This window comes from Teleopsis dalmanni, chromosome 2, assembly GCF_002237135.1.
Source record: "Teleopsis dalmanni isolate 2A chromosome 2, ASM223713v2, whole genome shotgun sequence".
NCBI lineage: Eukaryota > Metazoa > Arthropoda > Insecta > Diptera > Diopsidae > Teleopsis > Teleopsis dalmanni.
Genome location: NC_051847.1, coordinates 158,500,762 through 158,527,811, shown reverse-complemented (window position 1 = coordinate 158,527,811; position 27,050 = coordinate 158,500,762). Strand labels below are relative to the sequence as shown.

The window sequence follows — 27,050 nt, the reverse complement described above, 5'->3', positions numbered from 1 at the left end:
TACTACTTATCTCATACAAATTGTAATTTTAAACATACAATGTAAATAGATAGATTAAAAATGTTGATTAATATTTAGCTGTTTTATAGTCTGGTTCTTCGCCACTTCCTTTCGGATATTTTCGCTTTTGTATAATTGTCTAATAAAAAATGAAAACTGCAAAAATTTGATTGAATTAAATTATAATATACATACTTGAATTTTTTGCCATTCCCGATCTAGCTCAGCCTTTTCACTTTTCTCTGTCTTATTCTTACGTGTTTTTCTACCATCTTGCATTTTAACACCATATTGAAAAGCTGCTTTCGGTAAAGCTTCCTTCGTACTCATATAATCTGAATATTCTTCTTGTGTATCAAAATCCCAACGACCTATGGGTCCTTTTTTATTGCCCAAATCCATTTTTGTGTAGTCAACTTCGTCATCAGAATCGTCGATAGCATCATTCATTTCTTCTAAACCAGGATAACATTCAGCATAGCCTTCAGGTTCATTTGTAAAGCGAGATGCCATTGCTTTAGATATTTTTGGTGGTGGTGGTATGAATGAAACTATTGGCTCGGTATCATCAGCTGATGTTAAATTACCAAAATATGAAGTAGTTTTATTATTGCCGGTATTGTTTGAAACATGCATTGAATGTGTATTTTTAGTAGCTGGCTGATAATCACCAATGTCATCATAAATATTATCGCCAAGTGGTTTATCATTGATTACTTTAGATCTACTAATTTCTTCCATATCATTTTCAAAGAAAAGTGGTTTATCTTTATCGCGTTTCTTATTTTTTTTATTACGGCTTCCTGCACGTAAATATGACAATATTTGTGACAATTTATTAATTACAATGTCATTTGTTGTTAATGTAGCAACATCTTCTCGATTCACAGGAACTTCAAATTTGGAACGAACAAGCGTTGTAGGTATATCACATTCACCTGTTTCGTCTTCTAAGTCTATTACGTATGCCATACGACCGGGTGCAAAAAGGTCGATACGCTGTACTTCTTTCGAACGTTTTGTTTGTATCACATTAAAAATATTTCGTGATAGTGCACTTTTTAAAGCTGTAGTATCTTCTGCCTCCCTACGTTCTGCTTCCAGTTGCTCTACAGCTGCTGCTTCTGCTATTTTCTCAGTTGCTGCAGCAACTGCAGCCATCTGTTGTTCTTCTATTTCCTTATTTTGCAACTCAGAACGAACTTTCTGCAAAAGTGCATAATCAAGACCTTTTACTAAATGGGTGTGCTCCATATCACCTCCCAAGAATTTTGATTCTTGAATAATACGTCTTCTACGCTCAGCTGCATCTATCCCAGACTTCATATCAGGTGCAACTGCACGGTAAGCATTTGTGTTACCATGACCTGGCGTACTAACATTTTGATAATCTGGGTTTGCACCATCACGACGTTCACGTGCTCTGTCTCGATATTTCTCAGAAAGCTCTTGTAGTTTTCCATCTTCTTGTTTTTTTAATGCTGCATAAAAATTCTTCTTTTTACGGCGCAAATCATTGCGTTCCGATGAACTGGTTCCTTGAGTAGTCTTCTTTCTATCTGTTGTTGGAGTACTACCAGCAATCCCAAATTGACCAGCAGTTTGCGAAGATGAACTTCCACCTGAAGAGCGGGGTGTTGCAAGCAATTTACGAAAATCATCATTTGTAAGTCGAACAGATGGTGGTGGAGGCGGTTCCATAGAGGTAGCTTCGAACATTTTTAAAATATATTTTTTAGTTTAGCTCTAAATTCAAGCATACAAAAATCAACATTAATAAAATTTATATCCAGATGTTAAATACGTTCCACAGTTTTGTTGCAAGTAGTGTTGTAAAACGTTAAATTGATTTTTAAGTTAAGAAATATTGATATGATATGACATGTCGTATTTTTTTCATTTAGAGATGTAAAAAAAATACCCGCAACTTATTTGGCGTTTACACTGGGTTCAAATGTCTGATTTGTGTCAAAAATCACAAATGAGAAACAAATAACTGATTTCTACATACAAAATCTCATATGTGCAAATGAGCAGACGCGCAATAGATCTTATAAGGCATTTACACCAGCCGAAAATGGCTCATTTTGGTCAAAAATAGAAAATGAGAAGCAAATGGCTTATATGGCGTTTACACTAACTGAAAATGGCTCATTCTGAATGAGTCATTTGAAAGTGTTTACATTCGTTGTATTTCATTTTTTCTCATTTCAAACAGCTGATTTTTCAACTTGCATGTTGATTTAATTTTTGGTCTGTGCCAAAAAAATGTTACAGGAAGGTTAAATATACCTTCAAACCTTACAATATAAACTGAAAACTTGTTTCTAGATTCGATTTATTTATTTTTGGGAAGTAGAAGTTCCAAAAATTGGTGCATCGTTTTAAAGAAAATGCAACCACCAAACATTTGTTTACCTTTTTTTGTAAATATGTCAAAACAGCTTTTTTAAACTGTCAAAATGCCATGAAGAGCTTTCATTTAGGGTATGTTCAATAGATTCCTTTGCATTTGGAACATATGTGGAATGCATTCGAACGTCTTTCATACAGAATGTGAGAAAATTGCTCATTTTTGTGCTTGAAATTTTATATGCAAGAATGAGCCATTCGATACTCATTTTCGATTTTTGACCAAAATGAGCCATTTTCGGCCAATGTAAACGCCATATTATTCTTGCAAACAAAATGCGATCCATTTCATCACATTCTGTATGAAGGTGTTTCAACGACGTTCGAATGCGTTCCAAATATGTTCCAAATACAAAGGAATACATTGAACATACCCTAAATAAAAGGTTTTCATGGCATTTTGACAGTTTGAGAAAGTTGTTTTTGACATCTTTACTAAAAAAAGTAAACAAATGTTTGGTGGTTGCATTTTCTTGAAAACGATGAACCTCTTTTTAGAATTTCTACTTCCCAAAAAGTAATTAAACGAAGTTAAAAATATGTTTTAAGTTTATATTGTAAGGTTTGAAGGCATATTTAACCTTCATGCAACATTTTCTTGGTATAGGCCGAAAATCAAATCAACAGGCAAGTTGAAAAATCAACTGTTTAAAATGAGAACAAACAAATTACAACGAATGTAAACACTTTCAAATGGCTCATTCAAAATGAGCTGAATAAAAAATTTTAGCAGATTTTAGTGTGAACGCTTCTTAATTTTACATTATTTTATGGACAAATGAACTTTCAAACACTCTTTCTATCATACGTACAGAGCAGGTATTCATTTAAAATCGATGGGTTATACAATTTTATATGATATAATATGAATATTTATTAAAATATAAATATGAATAACATAAAACAATTAAAAGATCAGGAAAGAAGCAATCATCCGGGGTTTGATTCATATATAAATTGCATGACTCGTTCTCTATTCACAGGCCTTGCATCTTTCTGCTTAAGTAAAAACTATAAAGAAATATAAATACAGAGTATAATTTAATAATTTTGTTATGTTAATTTTTAGGTTTTTCATGCTGCTATTTTGCACAGAAAGTTTTAGAAGCAAAGTCGCGTTTCCCAGGCCGTTATAACATTTTAGTATCGACAGTTATTGCATCTTGCACAGCATATCAAGTAACTTCACAACGAACGAAAGCATGCCAAGCCGGTTGGATGGCAGCTGAAGGAAAACACACAGCTTTAAAAGATTATTAGTATTTGAATAAATAATTCAAAATGTATAAGCCAATAATGCTGTATTTAAGAAATTCGACGGTAAGAACAATCAGTGATTTGTATACTAAAAGGACATGCCAAAAATATATTCAAGTGATTAATGTAGAACAAAAACGTTATAAGTACACACAGTATAAAGGAGTTAAAGGAATCCGAAGTAAAAAAAGTATATATATAGCAAAGGAAAATGTAAACTTCGAAGAAGTTACGGAAAGTAATCCAGTAGAATCTTTAAATTTGCAAGATCGGTAAATTACAGAAATGATTTATATATAAATTCTATTTAACTTAGACAAAATTATTATTATTTACGTATTAGAGAGTATGATGAGGTAGCAAATGTGACAATGAATATTTCACGAAATTGTAATGCTGTACAAAACGTTCTTATTTTACAACCTTACGTAAAATGGGGTCCTAATCGGAATAAGCAAAGAACACCAGATGAACAACTCGAAGAAGCTGAGGCATTAGTTCGTTCATTACCTAATTGGAATATAGCTTCATCGATTAAGGTACCCATAGAATCCCTAGATAAGAAGACGTTATTTGGCTCGGGTAAAATAGAGGAACTTAAAAATTTAGTGAAAAATGCTAGACAATATAATAATGAACAACCTCTAACATGTGTGTTCGTTAGTAAGAGTTCACTTTCATTTGTACAGAAACGTTTCTTAACTGCTGAGTTAAATTTACCAATTATGGACCGATATTCGGTAGTAATACAGATATTGCGATTACATGCTACAAGCGCAGAAGCACGTCTACAAGTAGCTATGGCAGAGTTACCATATATATGGGCGCAGGCTAAGGATGATAATTTGTCTATTTCTCGTAAACAAGGTTACTCTCTTACTGATATACAACGTGAACTTTTGAAGTCACGTGAGCGGAAATTAAAACTTGAACTCGAATCGATTAGACATCACAGGTACTTAGCATCAAATTATTTTTTTATATGTTTTCTATATAATAACTTTGTTTCACAGGAAGCTACTACGTAAAAAACGGAAACAAAATAATTACCCAATTATTGCTGTAATAGGCTATACGAATGCTGGTAAAACATCGTTGATAAAAGCTTTAACTAATGAACATAAAATGCAGCCACGTGATCAATTGTTTGCAACTTTAGATGTAACTGCACATTCTGGTGTTTTGCCTTGCAATCTAGAAGTTATATACATGGATACTGTTGGATTTATGTCGGATATCCCTACTGGTCTAATAGAATGCTTTATTGCAACTTTAGAAGATGCTATGCTTGCAGTAAGTTTTGATTGTAATATTTCTAAAAAAAAAAAAAACAAAAAAATATATTAGACTTAGAAAACTAAATTTAATTATTTATTTTATAGGATGTTATTATACATGTTCAAGATTTAGCACATAATTGTTGTAAAGCACAAGCACAACATGTTGAGGAAACATTAAAATCTTTGGTTAATAATATTTTATCAGATGAAGCAGAAAGGAATTCATTACCACCAATTATTAATGTTGGTAATAAGATTGATTTAGTACAAGTTCCAGAAAAACTTAATCAAAATATGATATCTGTGTCATCGACAAAGCAGACTGGTTTACACAGTTTGTTAACTGAAATTGAAAAACAAATTCTTTTGTCAACTAAAAGGAAAAAAATTACTATAAAAGTTTGTAATGGAGGAAATGAAATGACGTGGCTTTATAAAAATGCTGCTGTTGTCAGAACACGTGCAGATGAAACAAACGTTCAATATTTACTAATGGATGTAGTTATTGCTGACAAAGCTATGTCACAGTTTCGGCGATTATTTTGCGAATAATATATTGGAAAAGGTTTGAATAATTTTACTTCAAATCAATGTAGAGTATTAATTATAAGACAAATTTTTTTGAATGTAAAGTATAGTTAATTAAAAAACGGATTATATGATTAAGAAAAACGTCATATAATGAATTAATATATATACATATTTCTTGCACATTTTACGATAATTTTAAAAGGTCATAAAATTATTATTTTTTTAAAATAGTTTTAAATCAGTTTATTAAATTTAAAATTTATATTTTATACAGAAATTAACATTAATGTAATTTTTTTAAATTTAAATCGGAAAAAATATTTCAAAATATAAAACATTTACCATTTAAAAATAAATTAAAACATATATGTGTGTTGCTAATGTGAATTTGGTATTAAATTATTATTTTGCGAATCTACACATAACTACTAGGAGTAAAGAAAGGTGTCTTCAGCAAAGAGAATGTAACGTTCAAATGCGAGTCGATTATATTGACATGTATTAGTGACTAGTCGTCACGTTGTGGTAAACGCTCGATTCGGGATTTATATGTAAGTCCGTAGATCTGATGTCTCAAGGCGGTTTAACACTACTTTTGATGAAAACGTTTTGGGAGTCTTACCATAAGCAAAACAGCCATAGAACTGAACTGTTTGTTTATAAATAAAAAATTTGTTATAGCAGTAATAACAAATTTATTAGTTAAAAAAGTCTATTTTTTATAAAAACTATAAAAATAAAATTTGTATGTTTTTGAAGGTTCTAAATGATTCTCTTTCAGTTTTGTAGTTTTGATTTAAATATGTAATACTTTTAAATATAAGTTTAAGGTTAAAGAGGCAGAGTTGAAATTTATATAAATTTCTGTTGAATGTCTGATCAGGTTTTTAAAAATCTAAGTTTTTAAACCATTCATACCATTGCGAAAATACGATACATTAATACTTTTTATTAGCTTTATGAGTTTCTTGTTTCTTGAGTTACTGAAAAACAAATTCGATTAATTTTTAATTTTTTGAGGTCGTACAAGTTTTTGATTATTTATTTAATTACAAAAAAAAGACTTTCGTCTAACTTTTAAAGACTTCTTTAAATTTGATTAATTTATTTTAAAACAATCAATCCTAAAATTTAGAAAAAGATAGATTTGTTGTTTTTGTTTACTTACAAAAGTAACGTCCATTAGTTTTTGTAAATTTTCTGGTTTGAATATTATTTATTAGTGGTTCGTTGCACTTTTGCCTTAAAATCTATGTCATTTGTCTGTAAACATATTTTCAAGGCTTCTTACTGCATTAAATGCTTAAAAAAATTATTGAATTATACAATTCAATGCTTTAAACATTATAAATACAACTAAAAGTGGTTAAAACTTTCGATTATTTAATTTTGTGTCCTATTATAATCCACTATATATAGTTCTTGAGCTTGAAATGCCAAAAGGGGGATTTACATTTCATTTACGTTAGAAGGAGGCACCAGTGACTAGTTCTGTTTAAGCCATTATATGATTTGTGTTCAAATTTGAAGTGTAAATAAAATTTTTAATTTATTGGGAATGTCTTACACTTGCGAAGCTGCAATTTATAGAATATGCAATTGTTAGTTCCTGGGAAAATTTATTATTAAATACAACTTATAAATATAACCAAATGTTTTTATAATTGTATGAAAAGAGTATATTTGATGCTATTGTCCACAATATAATTAATAAATTACATATATTAAAATACTACAATACAATTTAGTATAGTTACATATATTAAATTTCATATTAAGTTATAAGTTTTCTTTATATTAGATTAATCCATACTTAATACTAACAAAATACCATTTGGCTTGACTAATTAAATTTGTATGACGCGAATATTTAAATTTTAATTTACATTATGAATTACATCACAAACTATTAGATGTAATATAGGACACACTTTCTGTTTATAAAACTTTACTTAACCAACCTATAACAAAGCTAAACGCTGGCATTACTATAACTACGACTATAAATATAACAACGATTAGATAATTTTTGAGCAATGAATATAAAAACTGAATGAGAAATGAAAACAAACTTATCATGCAAAAACTTTGCGGTTATAATTTAGAAGACATTAACTGCATTGAGTAATGAGCCGTTGCGTCATAATATTGTTTAAATGGCATCAACTGACAATACACAAGTATTTGATCTTCTAAGCTTTTTAAAGACTTTCCATTGGAATGTCGTAACATGCCTGTGTCCTTGACTTTTTTAAGATAATCATCTTGAATAAATGCATTCAAAGCAATATTTAAGTTATCTAGAGCAAAACAATATGGATGTACATATAAACTGTCATTTTCCTGAAGTAAACTCTCTATTCGTTCTTGCATTTGAATGAGTACATCTTTTGGTGTAAATTCGGCTTCCGAAGAAAACTAAAAAAGAAAGAATATTAAAATATATTTTTGTTTTAATTCATATATTCTTTTATTTTTTTTACCTTATTCAAAGTAATAGCTAACTGATAATACATACAAAGAAATGGCGCTAGGGCGGATAAAATCACTCGACTAGAATCATTTTCGTATATTTCGAATTGTCCGGAATTCTTGGATATGCTTAAAATACCCTGCATTTTCAATAATCTGAGATTGCGCTCGAACTCCTGAAAATATTAAATCATTTATTTCAAATAAGTTACTAGAAAATTTTCAATAAAATTTATTAAAAAATTGAATATAGAAATGATTTGTTAGTTTTAAGTTCTGTTTTCGGGATGCAAGGGGCAGAAGTGTGTGCCTCAATAGAAGAGTAATGCGAATACACAGCCTAGCCTCCTCAATAGGCAATCTCGCCTATACGTAGTGCATCCTGTTCTCGCATACGAGGCTCTGGCGACCGAGCATAGGTGATATAATCTGAAAATCTCAAGTTTCACACTGGCATCTTGAGACAAATAAGAAGAAGAACTTCTGTTTTCATTCATATGATTGTACTTAAAAGGGTTTTTCGTGAACTTTCAATTTATAAACTACTTATAAGCTTGTTATTCTTAATTTATTTTATATAGTTATATCTGATATATATCCTGACAAATTATACGGGAACTAAACAGTATTAAACTAAACCGAAAAAAGTGGTGCAAATATGTATATAGCTGATAAAATGTCGTTGTGAAAATAGATTATATATTACCGAGTAATATCGATGATTGATAGATCTACTGATATTTTACTGTCATGAAGAACAGTACTATAATTAATTTTATTATTATATATGAAATTTTTTTTTCTGTATGGGCTTTCAACATACATAAACTGAATGCCTTTTTTTATATGTTCTTCTGCAAAGTTGTCACATATGGCTATGATCACCGTTTCTCATACAAAAATAAGAACATGTACATCTGCGGCAAAAAAAAACAACTAATATCCGCTTAAATGAATTTTATATATGCAGATAATTACATAGATAACATTATTGTTTTTGTTGAAAATTTATATATTTTTTGTTGTGCATTTGCATTGTTGCTTTATATTCTCTTGTACTCTCAACTTAATTAGCACCTAACTCAAATGTATATATTACACAGTAAAAAAGTTACCAACAGAATAGTTACTGACTGAACATTTCTAGAAACCTGCAATTTATAAATTTCTAACATTATTAATAATTTAACATAAACTACTGTTTAGTTTATACATGTTTTTAAAAATTATTTAAATATATAACCAAAAATATTTAATATTTTACCTCTGATTCTCTATTTGATTCAATAATAAATTCGTGTTTGAAAATGTTATCCAATTCAGCAATTCGAGCTTTTAAATTAATAACTAAATCATTATAGCTAATTTCAATTATATTCTTTTGCTGATGTTCCTGTCGTAGCTGTAATGCGGATAAAATTAAAAATGCCGGATGTGCTAACCAAAATAAACATGGATTTATGTACAACTGTAGTGCTAAGGTGGGTACTGCAATAGCCATTATTTGAGGCTTTAAAATGTGTGCTTTCAGTCTTTCCGTTTCAATTTCCTGTGCTAATTGTTCAATAGCAACTTTTGTGTACTGTAGTCGAGCGTTACGAAAATGCACAATATTGGAATGTATTTCAACAGTTTCAATTATATCCGCCTTGATTCGATTCATATTGACGGCTACATGCGCACCAAGTTCTTCGAAAATACTTTTCAATTGATGAATTCCTCGCGCTAGTTCATCGATATTAGGTGCATAATTCAAATATATTCGACTAGCATAATATAAACTTATTAAATTGAATGTTGTTATAACAATGCGATATTGTTGTTGATAAATTATCTAAAAATCACAAGATTTTTATATTGAATTATTAAATTTAACAGTTCTACATTACCTCATTTGCCAAGTTTTTTATTAAATCGATTTCATATTTGTTAAGTATTTGAAGATGTGTACCAATACTAGCTCTTTGCATGCGATCTACGCTTGTATGACTGAAAAACTCTTTCACCGATATTGCTTCACCAAAGTCAACAAACATTTTTCCAAAATTTTCATCAATAATTTTTAATGCTTTAAAGAAACCTTTTGTTGATTCTTTTGGTTTTGGAACTCCTAGTAATTCGTAGACAAATAATTGCTCTTCAAGTACACGTTCATATGAAATGCTTATTGGTATAATGGTTATATCTGGCACTTCTCCAGTAAAGTATGGAAGCAACGCCATCGAAAACAATCCGACTTTTGGAACAAGAGCTTTAAAATTTCTACTTCGAGTACCTTCTATAAAAAACTCAACACCAATATGATACGCAGAAACTAAAGAATAAATGTATTCACGGAAAATATCCCAATAGAGTTCATCATTCGAAAAAGATCGACGCATAAAGAATGCGCCTGTTTTACGTAGCATCGTACCCATACCGAACATAGCATGAAAATCTGTAACAAAAGAAACAAAAAATTCATTTACAAAAATTCATTTATGGAACCAATAATACAAGAAAACAACCTATTGTCAAATCACCAATTTGGATTTCGTATAAAGCATTCTACAATTCAGAAAATTCATCGGGTGGCTAGCAAAATTGCAATGAATATAGACTCTAAGAAAATCACTGTGGGTGTGTTTTTAGACATAGCTAAAGCATTCGACAGCGTCTGGCACGAAGGATTGCTCTACAAACTATCAACAATATTGCGAATGATTTTTTTTACTACTGAAGAGCTACCTTAAAGATAGATACTTCCTTGTGCAATATCAAAACGACACATCCTACATGATAAAAATAGAAGCCGGTGTCCCTCAAGGGTGTGTATTAGGCCCGATTCTGTATCTACTCTACACTTCAGACATTCGTACGCCAAAAAGTGGAGAAATACTAACTATAACGTTTGCTGACGACATTGGACTTTTATCAACAAACCATGACATCACAAACCTTCAAAATCATCTAAACGAAGTGAAAAAATGGTCTGACACCCCAGGCCAATGTCTGACACCTGGGGGATTAAGATAAACGCCGAAAAAACTCCAAGTTCAAGTTATTTTCACCAATAGGAAATTTGAATAACGGAAACTGAAAATTGTTAACATTGACATATCAATCTACAAGAAAGCCAACATGCCCAAGTATGTTATTAGACCAAAAGCTGGGTACAAAGGAAGTCTAAAACATTCACTTCCAACCTATTTAAGTATTAAGTATTATATTAAGTTGAATTCTTTACTTCACAAAAAAAAAAATTATTTATATTTATTAATTTTTTATTATTATTTATTTATTTATTATTATTATTTATTTATTTATTTATGAATTGTATTGAAATTTGTATGAAATGTATCATTATCATTAACATGTTATCTTAAATGATGATTTAAGATAACTCAAACTTCCAAATTTTCATTTGTTAAAAGTATTACTAGATATCTATGATAGTTATAATATTTATGGAATAAAAATAAAAAAATAAAATAAAAAAGCGTGACAGGCTTGGTATATACAGATTTAGGAAAAGCCAAAGCCTTCGCGAACACCCTTGAACTTCAGTTCCACCCAAAAAACTAAGGCTCTGTTTATAACGCGTAAGTGGAAACAGAATTCGTCGAGAGTGAGAGTGGGTGATATGGTGATAAACTGGGAGGATAGCGTTAAATATCTCGGCATCACGTTGGACAAACGATTCACATGGCTTAAACATGTTCAACTGAAAAGCATTAGCTGTTCTTCATTACCTCCAACCGCTATTTAGAAATCAAAATCTCAATGTTAAGAACAGGAAACTGATATGGTTGTGTAGCGTTTAGCAAAGCTTCAAACACTACTATTCACCAGCTAGAAATTGCACAAAGCCAGACTCTGAGAAGACTTTTCAAAGTTCCATGGTACATTAGGACGAATGACATCCTCAGGGACATCAAGATTGATCCCATCAAAAAATACATAAAGGATAGAGCCCTGAAACTATTTGCGAAATCTGACAGACTTACCAACATCTCGTTATCAAATCTCAGAATGGTTACAGGCTCCTCGGGGAGGTATGTAGATCTGAGGTCAATTATTGCTTAGTGTGATGAAGTGATAAACAATAATCTAGTCAAGGTGTAGAGAGGGGTTTTGAAGAAACAGGAGTTAAAAAAGAGTATAAGTGCTTAAGTGCACTAGCTCAAAACAGCTCCAATATAATAATAAAATATTAATTTGTAAAATTTTAAAATACATTAGAATAAATTTGAGCAAAAGAGAGCGCAACTTAAATGACATTCAAAAATTATAGTTTGCACCGCGCTATAAGTTCTTTCAATTTTAATTTTTAACAAATCATAGGAAATACTAATTTACTAATCTACAACAAACTTTTATTATCTGCAACAAACTACTCTTATTATTGTGAATAAAAGGAAAATTTAAAACAAGATATTTTAGCAACGTTAGAGACACCAAAGATCATATAGAAGGAAAATCATTTATCGATGTCATATAAACCATAGTTTTATGTTTTTGTGATAGCAAATTTGAAAATAGTAGTTTAAAAAAATTATGAAACATAGCCCAAATATATTAATTTAAATGTAATCTAATAAAACTCTATTTCTGTACGGTAATTTTACAGCGTTGTTAACTATTCCACATTGTTAAATTTCTTATGAAAGCTTGACCTTTCTCATTGTCACTTTCGCCATCACCGTCATCCAGTTTGTGAGCTAAAATATATGATAATTTCATTTTATCTGCAGCATGAACAAAATAAATGATTTTTGAGTCAACTGCAACTTATCAGAAATATTTAAACAACAAAATCTACTTTAAAATACCATAGTTTAAGTTTTACGACATTTTGTCACCCTGACGATAAATTTTACAATGAATCAAATATTTTAATAAAAAATCGTTTTACCCAATATTAACTTAATAAATGCAATAAAAAAAAATATATATATAGGTAATCTTCATATCTTTATAATGCTGTGGAAAAATACTCACATCAAGTGCTATTTTCTGTTTTCATAGGAACCAATGCATCTGAAATAGTTTTCTCAATTCATTGGGAAATAAATTGCAGTAGGATATTATGCTTTCAAGCACTTATTTTGGCGATTTTGATTAATAAATTCTAAGTGGCCATCATAAGCCAAGAAATGACTGAATTTATTAAATTTGTTATTTGTAAAAATAACAAATACTGACGATAGTTAGTAGGAATGCATTATGCTAACAGATTAACCGCAAAACTAACAAACTAGATGCTTCACCAATGATATCAATGGGAACTAACAATGATATTGAGCACTCGCTAGATAACGAAGTAACGAATATTTCAACGAAGTTTTGGTGGAGGTTGCACAATAAAAGCAACGCCACCATCTCAAATTACAACAAAAATAAATAAGATACAAATTAAATACTACCGCGGTACTTAATTAAGATATGATAGATAATTTAAAAGCAACTTATAATGGAAGACAAATAAAAAAATTAAAATTCCTAATGAACGCACTGTTCCACTACGATTAGAAAGAAAATCGGCAAAAGGCAGACTAATCAGTTTATTACTAATTTAACAATTATTTAAAAAAAAAAAATACGTCCACGTATTGAACAATGTGAAATTATACTAAGCTATTAATTTGGATTGCGCAGAAAACAATAGAATAAGCAAATCATATAACAAACCAAATATGAAATGCGTTTAAATATAAAATGTACTGTTCATTTTAATTGATCAAAAATCAATTATTCAGGATTAATATACAAAGTTTGATCGTTGTTGCTAACTAATACCCACAAATTATTTGAAGTCTGGCGCAATACTCTATAAACTATTAACATCAGATTTGCAACAAAGTAATTTCAGTCAACAAACAAATTTTCTGAGCGTCTTGGGATCCAAGTCACTGTTAATAATTATATGTTCTGTGACATTATATGTGACAGCAAGCCACTGATCGGGCGTTGGCTACACGACGCGTCCTAGAACGACTTCCGTATGTAATGGCTAACTAAGTAAGTATTTAAAAAATAAATACCTGTCACAAGATTATGCTTAACACCACAATTATTCCTTAAAAACATTAGGTTAGTACTTAGACGTGCATTTTTAAATACGATTAACATGATGAAAGCATCGAGAAACATAAAGAATAGTGTGTGAATTATCATTAAATTGCCCTAAATTCTGAATTGATTAGAATGAATTTGACCTATTTCATTTGGTGCCCATTCCTACAATAGTAATAACACGTTAGTTGCAATAAAACTTGATATGCAAGTATTTGCACCTAATATACACAGAGATCAGGAGTTTACACTTAGTTTAGACGAACTAAAAGCAAGTAGTATAAGGTAAGCTATTTCAGTTCATATACTTTAATAAACAAGCCAAATTTAACAGCGGTTCCAAATTTCACAGCTTCATAAAAAAACCTATTTTTTTACAAAATCAGTTCAACGTTTAAGATTCGAACTTTTTAAGGTGATTATATGTAGACTCCATTATACCAAAACAATCGCAAATCATCAATCCAAAAATCAGCCAAAAACGATATTTCAATACTATCATTTGATGATACAGTATCAGCAGTCATAAAACCAACCCAATCTAACTAGGAAAATATTTTAAGAACTTCACAGTAAATGTCAGAATTGTATGTACCTATTTAGTAAATAATAACAAAGAAATATAGAATATAAAAATCAAATATTAACATTAAAACCACTGAGCTCAGGTAATGCCACACAATTGGGTAATACCGCCTATTCAACTTAAACATTACATTTGTTCAGTGAAACAAATTATTAATATTGTACATGTTATAGTTATTCAACAATATCTCTTCATAAAAAATTTTTTATTTTGACGCATTTTCGTTTAACGGAGGGGAGTATGTTATAATCTAGCATTAAATTCAAAATATATATAAATTTTTTTTATTTATTTTATATTTATATTTATTTTATATTTATTTATTTTTAAGTTTTAAGATTTATACATAAACCTTTGATAATAAATCAATAAACGTTTAATGTAATTGATACAGCTTTTAAAGCAAGTCATTAGTTCGAATGTATTAATTTTATAACTTCATCGGATGAAGTCAGATGGTAAAAATGGTTGAGGAAGCACTGGTTCACCGAGGACTGTTATGCTAAGAAAGAAGAAGAATTTCATATCTAATAAGGTTTAGTATAAGTGCTGGTACTTGCATATCGTAATATTTCCTAAATATATAGATTAAATTAATCATTAATTCATTATTTTACGTTTTTATGACCCCAATAGCAAACTTTTCATATATTTCATTTCATTTAGAACTTTATTTACGTCCATTAATTTATTTCGTGTTTATATATATATAAATATATAAATATATATATATATATATATATATATATATATATATATATATATATATATATATATATACAATGTTTTTGATATATTAAATTTTACAGTGTGTTTCAATATAAGAGAAAGCATATATAGTCAAACTTCCATAAATCGAAATACCATTTTGCAAAGAAAAGGTTCGAGATATGGAGACTTCGATTTAGAGAATTTTTTTTTTTTTTTTGAAAGAAACGAGTTTCATTTTAAGATATTTATTTATTTATTCATTTGATATTAAACACAGCATAGAAGTTATAGTGAAGTAAAACTTTCAGAAATTATTTTCAGTAAAAAGAGATTCCAATTTATTTCAAGCTTTATAGTGATCATCAGTTGTGTTATCATTCGTTTGCAAATAAAAATTCAGAATTTTGAATGAATCTTCTACTTCATCCTTGAAAGGCTGATGAACAAGTTCATACACCAAACTCTTATCATCACTCTTTGTTGCGCTTAGAATTGGATCTACTAATTCAGAGCTATAATGCTCAATAATATTGTCATCTGTAGAAAAGTTTGATATACAAATTTCATTGCCAAGCTCAAAATAATCGTTAAGAGTTGGAAGTTATTTTATTTATTTCTGTTTCAAATTCACTGTTTTCATCAATGTTATTCAAAACTGAAGAAATGTCGTCCTGTTCGTCTAATATAGAAAATTGGTCAAATACAGCTTTTTTAAAGCAGTACGCTATCGTTTGACTACTTAGATTAATATCTCAAGCTTTTGTTAGATGATTTATGCAATCCATAAATGTAATATCCTGCTTTTTCTTTGCTTCTATACGCTTAAGTGCTTCTTTTACGATTCTGTTGCGATAGTTACACTTACTCCCTTATTAAGTGGTTGCAATTTAGAGCGATTGGCATTAGCACAAAGAAGCAACATAAGAAAGAAAAAATTAAACAATTAGTTTGGAAAAAGGGACTTCCCCTTACACCAATATGAATTCATATTTAAAACAATAATTCGTGTTATAGAATGCACTTATATATTTCTATTGGCACGTGACAATATTTTTATTCGAGTTATAGGAGTTCGAGTAATTTGCTCTCTAAAACCCTGTTGCACTCTACTTAGTTCGAGTTATGGAAGTTTAACTGTATTAATTATAAAATATTTATTTCATCTTGCGAGAGAAAAATAAATCAAATTAAGAGATTATCTTTCTTTTATTCATGCGCAGATTTTCAGGATCTGCACTCCATTAATCCAAATTTCAAACTTAAGTCACACTGCTTGTTGATAACATTTCTACCCACAAAAGAACATTGTTACAAACTCGACCAAAATATAGACATGATATAAAATAAATAATGTGACGCGACGAAAATAAAATCGTAGCTTCTCTCATTAGACGGTATATATAGAGTATTATATAAGATACCATACTCTAGTGTCATATTATTTTTAGTATGGAGTTAAATGTTTAAACTGAAAGTATTTATTCGAAGTAATTAATATTTTGTTTGTAATAGGTAATTTTTATAATATTACTACAGATAATGACTTGCGTAATATCAAATAAGGCACATGAGTTTTAGTTGCGTGGTATATGACACCTCTCTGCCACTAAACTCCAAACACTTGAAATAAAAATAAATGTTATAAACTGAGAATATGAGTCAAATTACTGACTCATTTGTATATTGTATACATTGCTAAGAATGTTAAAGTAAAAGCTGTTATACGAAAGCTAGTATCATTTTATACCACTGGTCTCTTTTATAATGAGTATAACCACGAGAATATATATATATTATCTATTGTTTTTAAAAAATCTGAAGATAAATATCGAGCTTTTCTGGCATTAACTATTATTGTCAAATGGGTAACCAAAGAATTAATCTCATATAATTTTATAATTGATATAACTTATAAAAACATAATATTTCGTTTTTCTTTAATTAATTGTAGTGAATAGACCTAAGATACATGTACAAAAATAATATGTCAAAATTTGTATATATGTTAAGAAGATGAATTATTATATGTTATTATATTAGAAAATAAAAATATGTACAAATTATTTACTCACCCATTCCTGCTGCAATCCCAGGTATTTCAATATCATATTTAAAACAAATATAGGACATAAGTACAAAATCCATATAACTGCGATGACTAGGTAAATATAGAACTGGATTACAACCTAAGTTCTTTTTGACTTTCTCGATGCTAGCTGTATTCACATAAATACCGGAACTTATTCGTTTTCCTATAGCTGTTATAGCAATCCCACACCAACGTATAATTGCTAAACTACGATCCAAACCGATTTCGTTGATTATATCTTTAACTTGCTCTTTTATAACTTCTGGGGAGCATTTGTTTTGAATCGCATAATGCTCAATAATTTTACATACCTTTTCGCTTTTTAACACGTGCAGTTTCAGTTTATGAGGATTAAGATATTTTTCGAATTTATAAGCAACTTTTGGCTTATATTCTTTTGTCATGGAAGGTTCATTTCCAGGCGCTAAGATATTCTCAAAATTTGATATATAATGAGAGCTACTTGATGTAGATTCTTTTATTACTGGCGTATTATATATATTGCTACCTCCATTCAATGCTGTTACCGGTGAAGTCAATAACATTGACGTTAACGTTGGCGGTTCCGATTTCATTTTTAACTTTTAAAATATCTTTAACAAAATATATATATATAGAATTCAATTATTTACTTTAACATACATATAATGTTTTACTTTATTTATTTTATTAACATGTAATTTATATACAAATTGCACTATTGTTTTTTGAGCATAATTCGTTATGTTTTTCGATACTTATTAAACTTTTTATGTATGCATTTGTTAAGCTAAATAAAATAACGTGCTGACTCAGTATCGTAACAATTTTTTTAAAATATTTGCTTTGAAAGTAACTAATTGTGTGTGGAACGTACACTCTCGATTAATTAATATTGATAACAGTAGTAACAGTATTTATGAAATAGTATGACTACTATTCATGCCTATAGCATCGAAAATGTCGTAGGCTAGCACATGTTTCGTTACTATTGTTTACAAAACATTCACCGTCTTAACTATTAATCTACAAGATATTAGCACGCGCACATTAGCTATATATAAACGCGTTTAGATATGTATTTAAGTAACGAGCACTTATCGCTCTTTCACTTCAAAAGTAAAAGATAAAAAAAATTTATAGAGTAGTTTTAAAGCAATAGTTATTAATATCATACTCAAAATAGACAGCAAGTACACCTCTCAACATTTTAAACATAATATTTGTCATGTAACTTAAATCAAATATTCAATGCATTGTTAAACTAAGTACACAAGATCAATAACAAAATAATGTGAATATAAAATATTCGTTCAATGCTTATAAGTCCTAAAACGGGGCAAAGATCAAGCTTTTATAGTACATATTGCAAATTACAATAAAAACCGTATAAGTGCATGTTTTCAGCGAATTTTAATGCGTACAAATAGCAAGCGCTACAAGCTTAAAAGTAAAGCTTTCTTCATATTACATCCAATTGAAACTACATAAGTAACTAGTTTTTACTGAGCAGATAATTGTATGAATTGAAATATAATTTTACAATTGTTTTCAAAGTATTATGACGCAAGCATTTATACTTTTATTGCGGTAAAGAAATATTTTGTTTTTCAACGGTTAAATCGAAATAATTTTAAAAGAAATATGGCAACTCATATTTAAAAATGCATGAACTAAAATCATACCATATAAGCAAATAATATAAATAAACAAATTAGTATGCAGACATTTATTAAACAATTTTTGCAGTGAATGCAAAATGTAAATAAATAAAAAAAAAAAATTTTGTTTCACTGTATTTTTTTAACACTTCAAATTTAAAATCTTTCGGCCTAACATTTAATTAAAAATTATATCTGAAGATGACAACATAAGCCTACAACTTTTAATAATTAATCAATGAAACTTACCAAATATTTAAATATAATAAAAAAATTTAAAAATCGTTTTTTAAATAATAACATTAAATCCGTAAATGCACACTCAGATTTTTTCACTCATATAGTTTAGTAGGAGAAATTTACTAAACGGAATTTATGCGAAACAATGTTTCTGCCGCTGAGATCGATAATAACATCGAATTTTGACATGTTTCCAGTATGGTATATCAAGAAAACATTGCAGTAAAAAAGTAGTAGAAATATTATTATATTAAAGATGCGTTGCTTTTTGAATTGCTCTTTCTGTAGATAAATTCTTGAACACAGCAGGTGGTCTATTTTTCTACTCTGCATATTAAAGTGTACATATAAATTTGCTTACATTTTGATTTTGCTATTCCTTAACTGTGAACAATGAATTTTTCTGTCAAAAAGTATACACTTTTGTCAAATTTTATTCACTGTAAATTTGACCGTGCGTTTTTAAAATAATAGGAAATTTTGGGTAAAATTAAATATAGTTTTGTATTATGTTTTTATAGGTTTTAAAAATGAAAAAGCAAAAGAAGCAAAAATTTGTTCTCAAATATTAATATAGAATTTTCTAACGATAGTAAAATTTTGAAACTTATGTTATAATTGCAAAAAAATTATAAAAATATAAAATAAAAATTTTTAATAATTATTATAAAATTGCATAATAATTAGTATAATGTCTGCTATTTTGTTTACTTATTTATTTTCAATAACTGATTTTATTCAATGTAAATACAAATTTCTTCAATGACAGCTGTCAAAAATACATTCAGCACGATGAGAAATGAATTTTTCGTTTGCGTGTATACAAAATTTTTTCACAGTTTTGGTTTTATCGACCCCCAATATCATATATAACATGATAGCATTCTGGTATATCAGTTTTTTACGTTTTTCCATTTTTAAAACCTATAAAAAAATAATGATACAAGTTTATATTTAATTTTGCACAAAATTTTCTCTTGTTTTTAAAACTCTCGACCAAATATACGGTGAAGAAAATTTGACAAAAGTATACACTTTTTGACAAATAAAACTCACTATTCACAGTTGAGGAATAACAAAATCAAAATGTAAGCAAATTTTTATGTACAATTCAGTTTGCACAGTTGCGGAATGGACCCTCCGCGGGTCTCTCCCTGAATGAATTAGCATTATAATAAGGATTAGAATTAGCACTAAATTAAAGTTAAAATTACTAGTAAAATGGAAATGGAAAACTTAATTGAATAATTTTTTATTTAGGGCCATGTTATGCAGAGTGTCTCGGGCACGGCAAATTACGCTCTTTCGGGCTATGCCGAAAATGCATGTTATGCAGAGTGTCACATCAGTATTGCTAATTTTGTATTTTCACTACTTCTTGGTTGTGCCTAAATTTAAAAGGAAATTTAGATATGCTTACTCTCAATTTGCCACCAAAAATAACTCGCATGAAAAAACCCATAGATGCTGTAACAATGTTAATTTATTATTATATTATCTTATAATAATTGTTAACAGTACTTACGCGTTTCTTTAAAATCGGAAAGTGTAATAATTATATTATTAGCGATTTATAAAAAAAATGCTGTGTTGCTTACTGCCATTTTTTCTCCAAAACGTACTAGAATTGTAGTAGTTTGCTCCTAAAAGGCGCAAATTTTGAAATTTATTACTAAACAACACTGTTTTGCCTTAGTGCCGGGGCAAAAATACGCCGGCTCTCATGCCGGAGTTTGAACGGTCATATTGTTTTTTCTCTCATTCTCAAATTTAAAATTTGCATTGAAAACAACAACAATTGTACTCATGCCGTGCCCGAGACACTCTGCATAACATGGCCCTTAGGGCCATGTTATGCAGAGTGTCTATGGGCACGGCAAATTAAGCTCTTTCGGGCTATGCCGAAAATGCATGTTATGCAGAGTGTCATATCAGTATTGCCAATTTTGTATTTTTACTACTTCTTGGTTGTGCCTAAATTTAAAAGGAAATTTAGATATGCTCACTTTCAATTTGCCACCAAAAATAACTCGCATGAAAAAACTCATAGAGGCTGTAATAATGTTAATTTATTATTATATTATCTTATAATAATTGTTAACAGTTTTTACGCGTTTTTTTAAAATCGGAAAGTGTAATAATTATATTATTAGCGATTTATAAAAAAAATGCTGTGTTGCTTACTGCTATTTTTTCTCCAAAACGTACTAGAATTGTAGTAGTTTGCTCCTAAAAGGCGCAAATTTTAAAATTTATTACTAAACAACACTGTTTTGCCTTAGTGCCGGGGCAAAAATACGCCGGCTCTCATGCCGGAGTTTGAACGGCCATATTGTTTTTTCTCTCATTCTCAAATTTAAAATTTGCATTGAAAACAACAACAATTGTACTCATGTCGTGCCCGAGACACTCTGCATAACATGGCCCTTAGTATAATCAATAACTTCAATTAATATTTGTTTGAAAATTGTTTAAGTATGATTTTTATTTTCATTAAATTGCTAACTGATTAAATTATTAAATTTAAAAAAAATGCTTGATAAACGTTTTTTTTAAATATATCAAATAAACATTTTGTACAAATCGATTCATTTTTTATATTACTCTTCTATGCTTTATTGTATTGTTCATTTATTTCTTTTTGGCATGCCAAACATGTGCTAAAATGCTAAACAGAAACATGATTGCAGATTTTGTAACAAGAGCGAAGCTCATTCTAGTTTAACAGATTGAATTTAAAAATTTCGAAAATTAGCATATCTTTCAACATGTTAACAATTTGCACGAATTAAGGTTGCTAAATAAACATCATAAAAAGGTGTTATATGTTAAGAACTTTCAAAAATTTATCAGGTTCTTTACCATTTTTATGCCCTAATTATATTTAAGGTTGTAAATTAAAATTTTTAAATATTAAACTGACACGTGTAAACTCTGGTTAATTTAAAATTCGAAAGTTCGAATATCATTAACCATCAAAATTTGCAAAGCAGTAGTTCACTTTTTATAGTATAAAGAAGAGCTCTGTTGCTGTAATGCAATTCGAAATAATTTGAATAATTATTAAATTTAAATTAATCTAGCAATGGCTTTATCATTACAATTAAAACCAATTTTGGACATATTATTAGTAATTGTACATATAATTGTTGATAAATTGTTAGAATTTTTGCTTGGTTGGTATTTAGGTCCACGTAAACACTTATCTTCAACTTTAACTCCCGGTGAAGAAAAAATAGTATTGAAAAGTGCAGTTGAATTAGCAAAACTCATCCGAGAGCGTGAATTAACGTCATATGAAGTGGTAAAGGTGTTTTTGGAGCGTATAAAAACATTGAATCCACAAATAAATGCCGTTGTGGATGGTCCTTTTCCAGAAGCATTGGAGCAGGCTAAAGCAATAGATGTTCGATTTGCAAAAGGCGATATAAGTGAACAGGAACTTATTCAAAAACCGTTTTTAGGTGTACCATTTACAACAAAAGATAGTACCGCAGTTGCCACCAAGCTACATACATTAGGTTTAGTATCACGAAAAGATATCCGTGCCAAAGACGATGCGGAATGTATTAGGTTAATGAAAGAAAGTGGTGCAATCATTATTGCTACTAGTAATGTACCAGAAGTAAATAAATGGATGGAGACCAGGAACATGTTAATTGGAAATACCAATAATCCCTATGATTTAAGGAGATCTTGTGGTGGCTCTTCTGGTGGGGAGGGTGCGCTTATTACATCGTGCTGCACAGCGTTCGGCTTAGGAACTGATATTGGTGGTTCCATTAGAATACCTGCATTCAACTGTGGGATCTTTGGTCATAAAACAACAAAGAATGTTGTAAATATGCGCGGTTGTACATTCCGTACAGGAAATGAAAAGGAAACTATGGTAGTTGCTGGTCCCATGTCCAAATACGCAACTGATTTATTACCAATCTTAAAAGTAATAGCTGGCCCGAAAATGTGTGATATACTTAAACTAAATGAAAAAGTTGACCTCAAAAAATTAAATTACTTTTATATACCATGTAACGATATGCCGCAGTGCAATCCCATTAATGATGAAACTAAAATGACTATGTTAAAAATACGGAATCATTTTAAGTCATTAACTGGAAAGGAAGTAAAATGTATTAAACTACCAGGTTCAGAAATTAGTGGTAAAATGTGGCGATATTGGATGACACAGGAACCAGCAAATTTTTCTTTGCTACTTGGAAATGGAGTTAAGCTAAACCCTTTTGTCGAGCTATTTAAAAAGTTAATTGGTAGAAGTCAATTTTCGATGGCTGCAATTTTTGGTCTTATAGATGGCATATTACCACAAGAAAAAGAAAGTTTCATTAAAGAAGCTACAATCAAATGTAAAGAAGCTTTGAAGGAAATATTAGGTGAAAATGGAGTCCTATTTTATCATAGTTCGCCGCGCACTGCGCCCTTTCATTATTATCCACTTGTTAAGTTTACAGACTTCTATTACTTTGCTATTTTCAATGTATTACATGTTCCTGTCACTCAAGTACCAATGGGTATTGATAATAGTGGCATGCCTTTAGGAATACAAGTAGTTGCAAATGAAATGAACGACAGATTGTGTTTATCTGTTGCAGAAGAATTGGAACGCGTATTTGGAGGTTGGGTGCCGTCGTTTCCTGTGAAAAATTAAATAAAAATTGTACCAAACTTAAAGTTTGACTATTATGGTGATGGATTTGAAATCGAGTTTACTAATTTTTAAAAATCTATTTTTATACAATTTTTTATAAAATAAAAATAATGACGTTATACATATGTCTGGTGCAATGTTTAAGAATACGTATATTTTTTTTCAATAGCCAGCGTTATTGGTATATAAGTAGAAACATTGTTATAATGATAAAAGTACGTTATTTGTTATGGTGCATCATTTTGTCACATTTTATGATGTTACTATAATAATTTTTTAAGTTTCTATTTGTTAGATCTTAAGATGAGTGTGGTATCTATTACGAAGATGAATTAAGTGATATATTTGTCCACAAAATCATTAAACTTTTCAATTAAGATACATAATGCCCCAATTTAAATGTTAATTGTGCTTTACAATCAAAGGTGAAAAAAATATTGGGATGATACTATTTATAATAATTAACAGCTTTCCACGATAAGCTAATATACTATATAGACACAATTACTATGTTACTAAATAAATATTATAAACACATAATTTTAATTATGGTCAGTTATTGATACAGGAGATCAAGTTTTTAGTAAGTTAGAACTAATTTGCTTACACTTTTTTAAAAATTTACTGGGAAATTTTTATGTAAAAAGTAAGCGCAAAAGTTCGAACAAGGAAATAAATTAATCATATGGCATTGTGGTAACTATGTAATATTTAGGTTCAGATTTATAATGCAATCCATGCTTTTATCTATTTCAATTATTTTTTTTCGAATAGCTAAATAGTACTGTGTTCTATATGATTTTGGCTTGTTTGTTTGAAAAAAGATAATACATAGTTTACGGAAACAGTAATTTATTTTCTAAGAAGGATAAATTGTAAGAATTACTGCCGAATTCAAACAGTCAAAACTACCGCTCTAATGATTTAAAAAATCTTCTGCTTGAAGAAATTGTACCTTAAATGGGTGAAGAATGTAAAAAGAAAATTCAAAATACAATAAGTTTTTATATACTATGTGACACACTCTATACACTGGTTTTCCGATATCACTTTTTTGGATGCGTTAATAATAAGTCGGTGTATAGAAACAAGTGTCGAGGAAAATAAGCTTGGTTTTATTTTACTAAATTGCTGATTGTTTGGTAAAGTCAAAAACATGTAAAATATATGTATATATTATAATATACTACAGTTATACAATAATAGTATAACTATGGAAACAATGATTTAACTACGTATATTATAATGCATATATCATCGATTATTTATTATTAATTAATTTCACAATAATTTGCCAATTCATATCTGATTGAGTATACATACATATATATAAGATGGTGTCCTGAAATTCAATGTTAGAAAAAGTTTCCAGCAACTGATAATTGTGTTTGTAATCATCTGGCATTGGTATCATCAGCTAGTTGATTAAAAAAGGTATATAGACTGCTTGACCGGGTATTATTGTTCTATTGTTGCGTATATTTAGTTCGGTTTTTTATTTCATTTTGTAAATAACTGTCGAAGTATGTAGTTCTGTCATATGCTTCTTTTCATTTGAACCGATATTAATCAAATTAAATCGAATGTGCCTTCCATAAATAATTAAAATTCAATTATAATAATTTGAAATAATTGTTTTAATTTAAAAAGTGCTAGATATTTATTTTAGAAAAAGCGATTTTATGCAGATAACAATGCATTTTTAAAATGTCTACATAAGTATACTCACCTTTAGATAGTTTTGCTTGAGTCTCTAAAATTATGTTTTTAGCACCTCAGACACATAATATCAATGGTCCTTTTGGAAACTTTTGATAATTCTTCATGACATACTAAGCGTTTTCAGTGTCCAAGTAGCACAGTGCAATTGTTAACTTCAATTTTACAGGAACGGCGGCACGCATAAAGAAAATGTAAAGAAAGAATGAAATATGTAAAGAATTATAAACGTTTTTTTGAAATTTTTTTTATTGTCTTTGCAAATTATGTAAAGAATTTATAACTTACAATACAAAATACCTTCAAATTGCGAAACATTCATATAAGTAAAATTTCGCATATCAGTTTTATTTTTATTCTATAGCAATTCTTTTAGTAAATGTGCTTTCCAATCACTTTGTTTTTGCAGATATGATTTGATCCAATAACTTCGACGAAATGGTTTTTTTTTATGTATTCTTTCAATTGCATTGTTTTTATTAGTAAATTATTTGAAAAAAGTTTTAGCAATGACATAATGACTCGTAGATTTAACTATTTAAAAAAAATCTTTAGCAAATTATTTAATTATGAAAAATAAGAACAGTACAAAAAGATAAAATCGTGTTTGTAATTGAAAAAAAATTTCCACAATTTTACCAATACTTTACAATTATGTGTTCTAGTATTTCTTTGTATATAATTTTGTGTTTCACTCTTTCTGAAATTCAAATATATTCGACAACAGCAAGTACATGAAGCAGTTAAAAAAATTTGACACATAACCATGAATGATTGTTCTTAAAAAAGTATACACGTTTCAAACGGTAGTACAGCAAACTTAAACTTCATACACTGGGTAAATATAACTTAACCGGTATCAGACATCATGCTTACCATAGTACGCCGAAGTATGAAATTTCCACAAAATCTCGTGTACATGGATCAGATGACTGCTACGCATAATAATTTTAACACTCAGAGAACACTCACAAAATTCGACTATAAATGGGTATAACTGTTTTTTTCTTTATAAACTACTTTTACGTATTCACACTCGAGTGGTATGAAACGGAAATTAACGATTTGATCTGGCATTTGTAAATCTTGAGTTTGCACCAAACAAGGATTTGAATTTTCTTTGCTGAAATTATATTGATCACATGTGAAAGTAATTGGCAACGCATTATATATGTCAGCTGTGTTTGTTTACAAAATTTTATTTTGATTTGTATGAATAATTTTGGCGCTAAAAGAATAATTGATAAAATTTTGTGTATAAAAAATATATATAACCAAATTTATAATCTGCTAAAATGTCTAAATTATTAAATATAAGTTTTTGTTTATTATTTACTTTAAAACAACTTAAATTCTGTAGTAAATAAATGAAAATTGCAGATTATCGAACGAC

The 27,050-nt window shown here is 29.1% G+C and overlaps 5 protein-coding genes across 8 annotated transcripts; 3 read left to right on the top strand and 2 right to left on the bottom strand.

Moving 5' to 3' along the window:
* LOC119682202 (protein Red) lies at window positions 1–1,844 on the bottom strand. The gene is made up of 2 exons (XM_038095571.1): window positions 196–1,844; window positions 1–139 (listed from the first exon to the last, which is right to left on the bottom strand). Exons 1-2 carry the CDS (start codon window positions 1,717–1,719, stop codon window positions 68–70), a joined length of 1,596 nt encoding a protein of 531 aa, XP_037951499.1. The 5' UTR covers window positions 1,720–1,844; the 3' UTR covers window positions 1–67.
* Window positions 1,845–3,221: 1,377 nt separating this feature from the next.
* Window positions 3,222–3,866, top strand: LOC119682836. Its single transcript, XM_038096359.1, has 2 exons — window positions 3,222–3,416; window positions 3,482–3,866. Exons 1-2 carry the CDS (start codon window positions 3,302–3,304, stop codon window positions 3,670–3,672), a joined length of 306 nt encoding a protein of 101 aa, XP_037952287.1. The 5' UTR covers window positions 3,222–3,301; the 3' UTR covers window positions 3,673–3,866.
* On the top strand, window positions 3,668–6,183 carry LOC119682835 (putative GTP-binding protein 6). The gene is made up of 4 exons (XM_038096358.1): window positions 3,668–3,941; window positions 4,013–4,624; window positions 4,683–4,962; window positions 5,052–6,183. The coding sequence occupies exons 1-4, from the start codon at window positions 3,694–3,696 to the stop codon at window positions 5,499–5,501; spliced, it is 1,590 nt and encodes a 529-aa protein (XP_037952286.1). The 5' UTR covers window positions 3,668–3,693; the 3' UTR covers window positions 5,502–6,183.
* A 1,068-nt stretch (window positions 6,184–7,251) lies between these two features.
* On the bottom strand, window positions 7,252–26,370 carry LOC119682833 (dihydroxyacetone phosphate acyltransferase). Of its 4 annotated transcripts, none has more exons than XM_038096353.1 (9): window positions 26,308–26,370; window positions 25,946–26,191; window positions 25,668–25,812; window positions 25,262–25,527; window positions 17,376–17,985; window positions 9,842–10,389; window positions 9,217–9,786; window positions 7,964–8,128; window positions 7,252–7,898 (listed from the first exon to the last, which is right to left on the bottom strand). In XM_038096353.1, the coding sequence occupies exons 5-9, from the start codon at window positions 17,965–17,967 to the stop codon at window positions 7,575–7,577; spliced, it is 2,199 nt and encodes a 732-aa protein (XP_037952281.1). In that variant the 5' UTR covers window positions 17,968–17,985; window positions 25,262–25,527; window positions 25,668–25,812; window positions 25,946–26,191; window positions 26,308–26,370; the 3' UTR covers window positions 7,252–7,574. The 4 variants fall into 4 exon arrangements, with proteins under 4 accessions (XP_037952281.1, XP_037952283.1, XP_037952282.1 ...); XM_038096355.1 differs by having other exon boundaries at window positions 25,958–26,191; XM_038096354.1 differs by lacking the exon at window positions 26,308–26,370 and having other exon boundaries at window positions 25,946–26,195.
* On the top strand, window positions 22,272–24,095 carry LOC119682834 (fatty-acid amide hydrolase 2). Its single transcript, XM_038096357.1, has one exon. It carries the CDS (start codon window positions 22,358–22,360, stop codon window positions 23,936–23,938), a length of 1,581 nt encoding a protein of 526 aa, XP_037952285.1. The 5' UTR covers window positions 22,272–22,357; the 3' UTR covers window positions 23,939–24,095.
* Window positions 26,371–27,050: the final 680 nt, after the last annotated feature.

Excerpts from the sequence above, each read along its gene's own strand:
- LOC119682833 (XM_038096353.1), bottom strand. The coding sequence starts at position 17,967 with ATGAAATCGGAACCGCCAACGTTAACGTCAATGTTATTGACTTCACCG. Across the intron at positions 10,390-17,375 it reads TGGGATTGCAGCAGGAATGG|ATTTTCATGCTATGTTCGGT; the intron begins GTGAGTAAATAA and ends CTTTTGTTACAG. Across the intron at positions 9,787-9,841 it reads TAAAAAACTTGGCAAATGAG|ATAATTTATCAACAACAATA; the intron begins GTAATGTAGAAC and ends TGTGATTTTTAG.
- LOC119682835 (XM_038096358.1), top strand. The coding sequence starts at position 3,694 with ATGTATAAGCCAATAATGCTGTATTTAAGAAATTCGACGGTAAGAACA. Across the intron at positions 3,942-4,012 it reads TCTTTAAATTTGCAAGATCG|AGAGTATGATGAGGTAGCAA; the intron begins GTAAATTACAGA and ends TTTACGTATTAG. Across the intron at positions 4,963-5,051 it reads TAGAAGATGCTATGCTTGCA|GATGTTATTATACATGTTCA; the intron begins GTAAGTTTTGAT and ends TTTATTTTATAG.
- LOC119682202 (XM_038095571.1), bottom strand. The coding sequence starts at position 1,719 with ATGTTCGAAGCTACCTCTATGGAACCGCCTCCACCACCATCTGTTCGA. Across the intron at positions 140-195 it reads GGGAATGGCAAAAAATTCAA|ACAATTATACAAAAGCGAAA; the intron begins GTATGTATATTA and ends ATTTTTTATTAG.
- LOC119682836 (XM_038096359.1), top strand. The coding sequence starts at position 3,302 with ATGAATAACATAAAACAATTAAAAGATCAGGAAAGAAGCAATCATCCG. Across the intron at positions 3,417-3,481 it reads CCTTGCATCTTTCTGCTTAA|GTTTTTCATGCTGCTATTTT; the intron begins GTAAAAACTATA and ends GTTAATTTTTAG.
- LOC119682834 (XM_038096357.1), top strand. The coding sequence starts at position 22,358 with ATGGCTTTATCATTACAATTAAAACCAATTTTGGACATATTATTAGTA.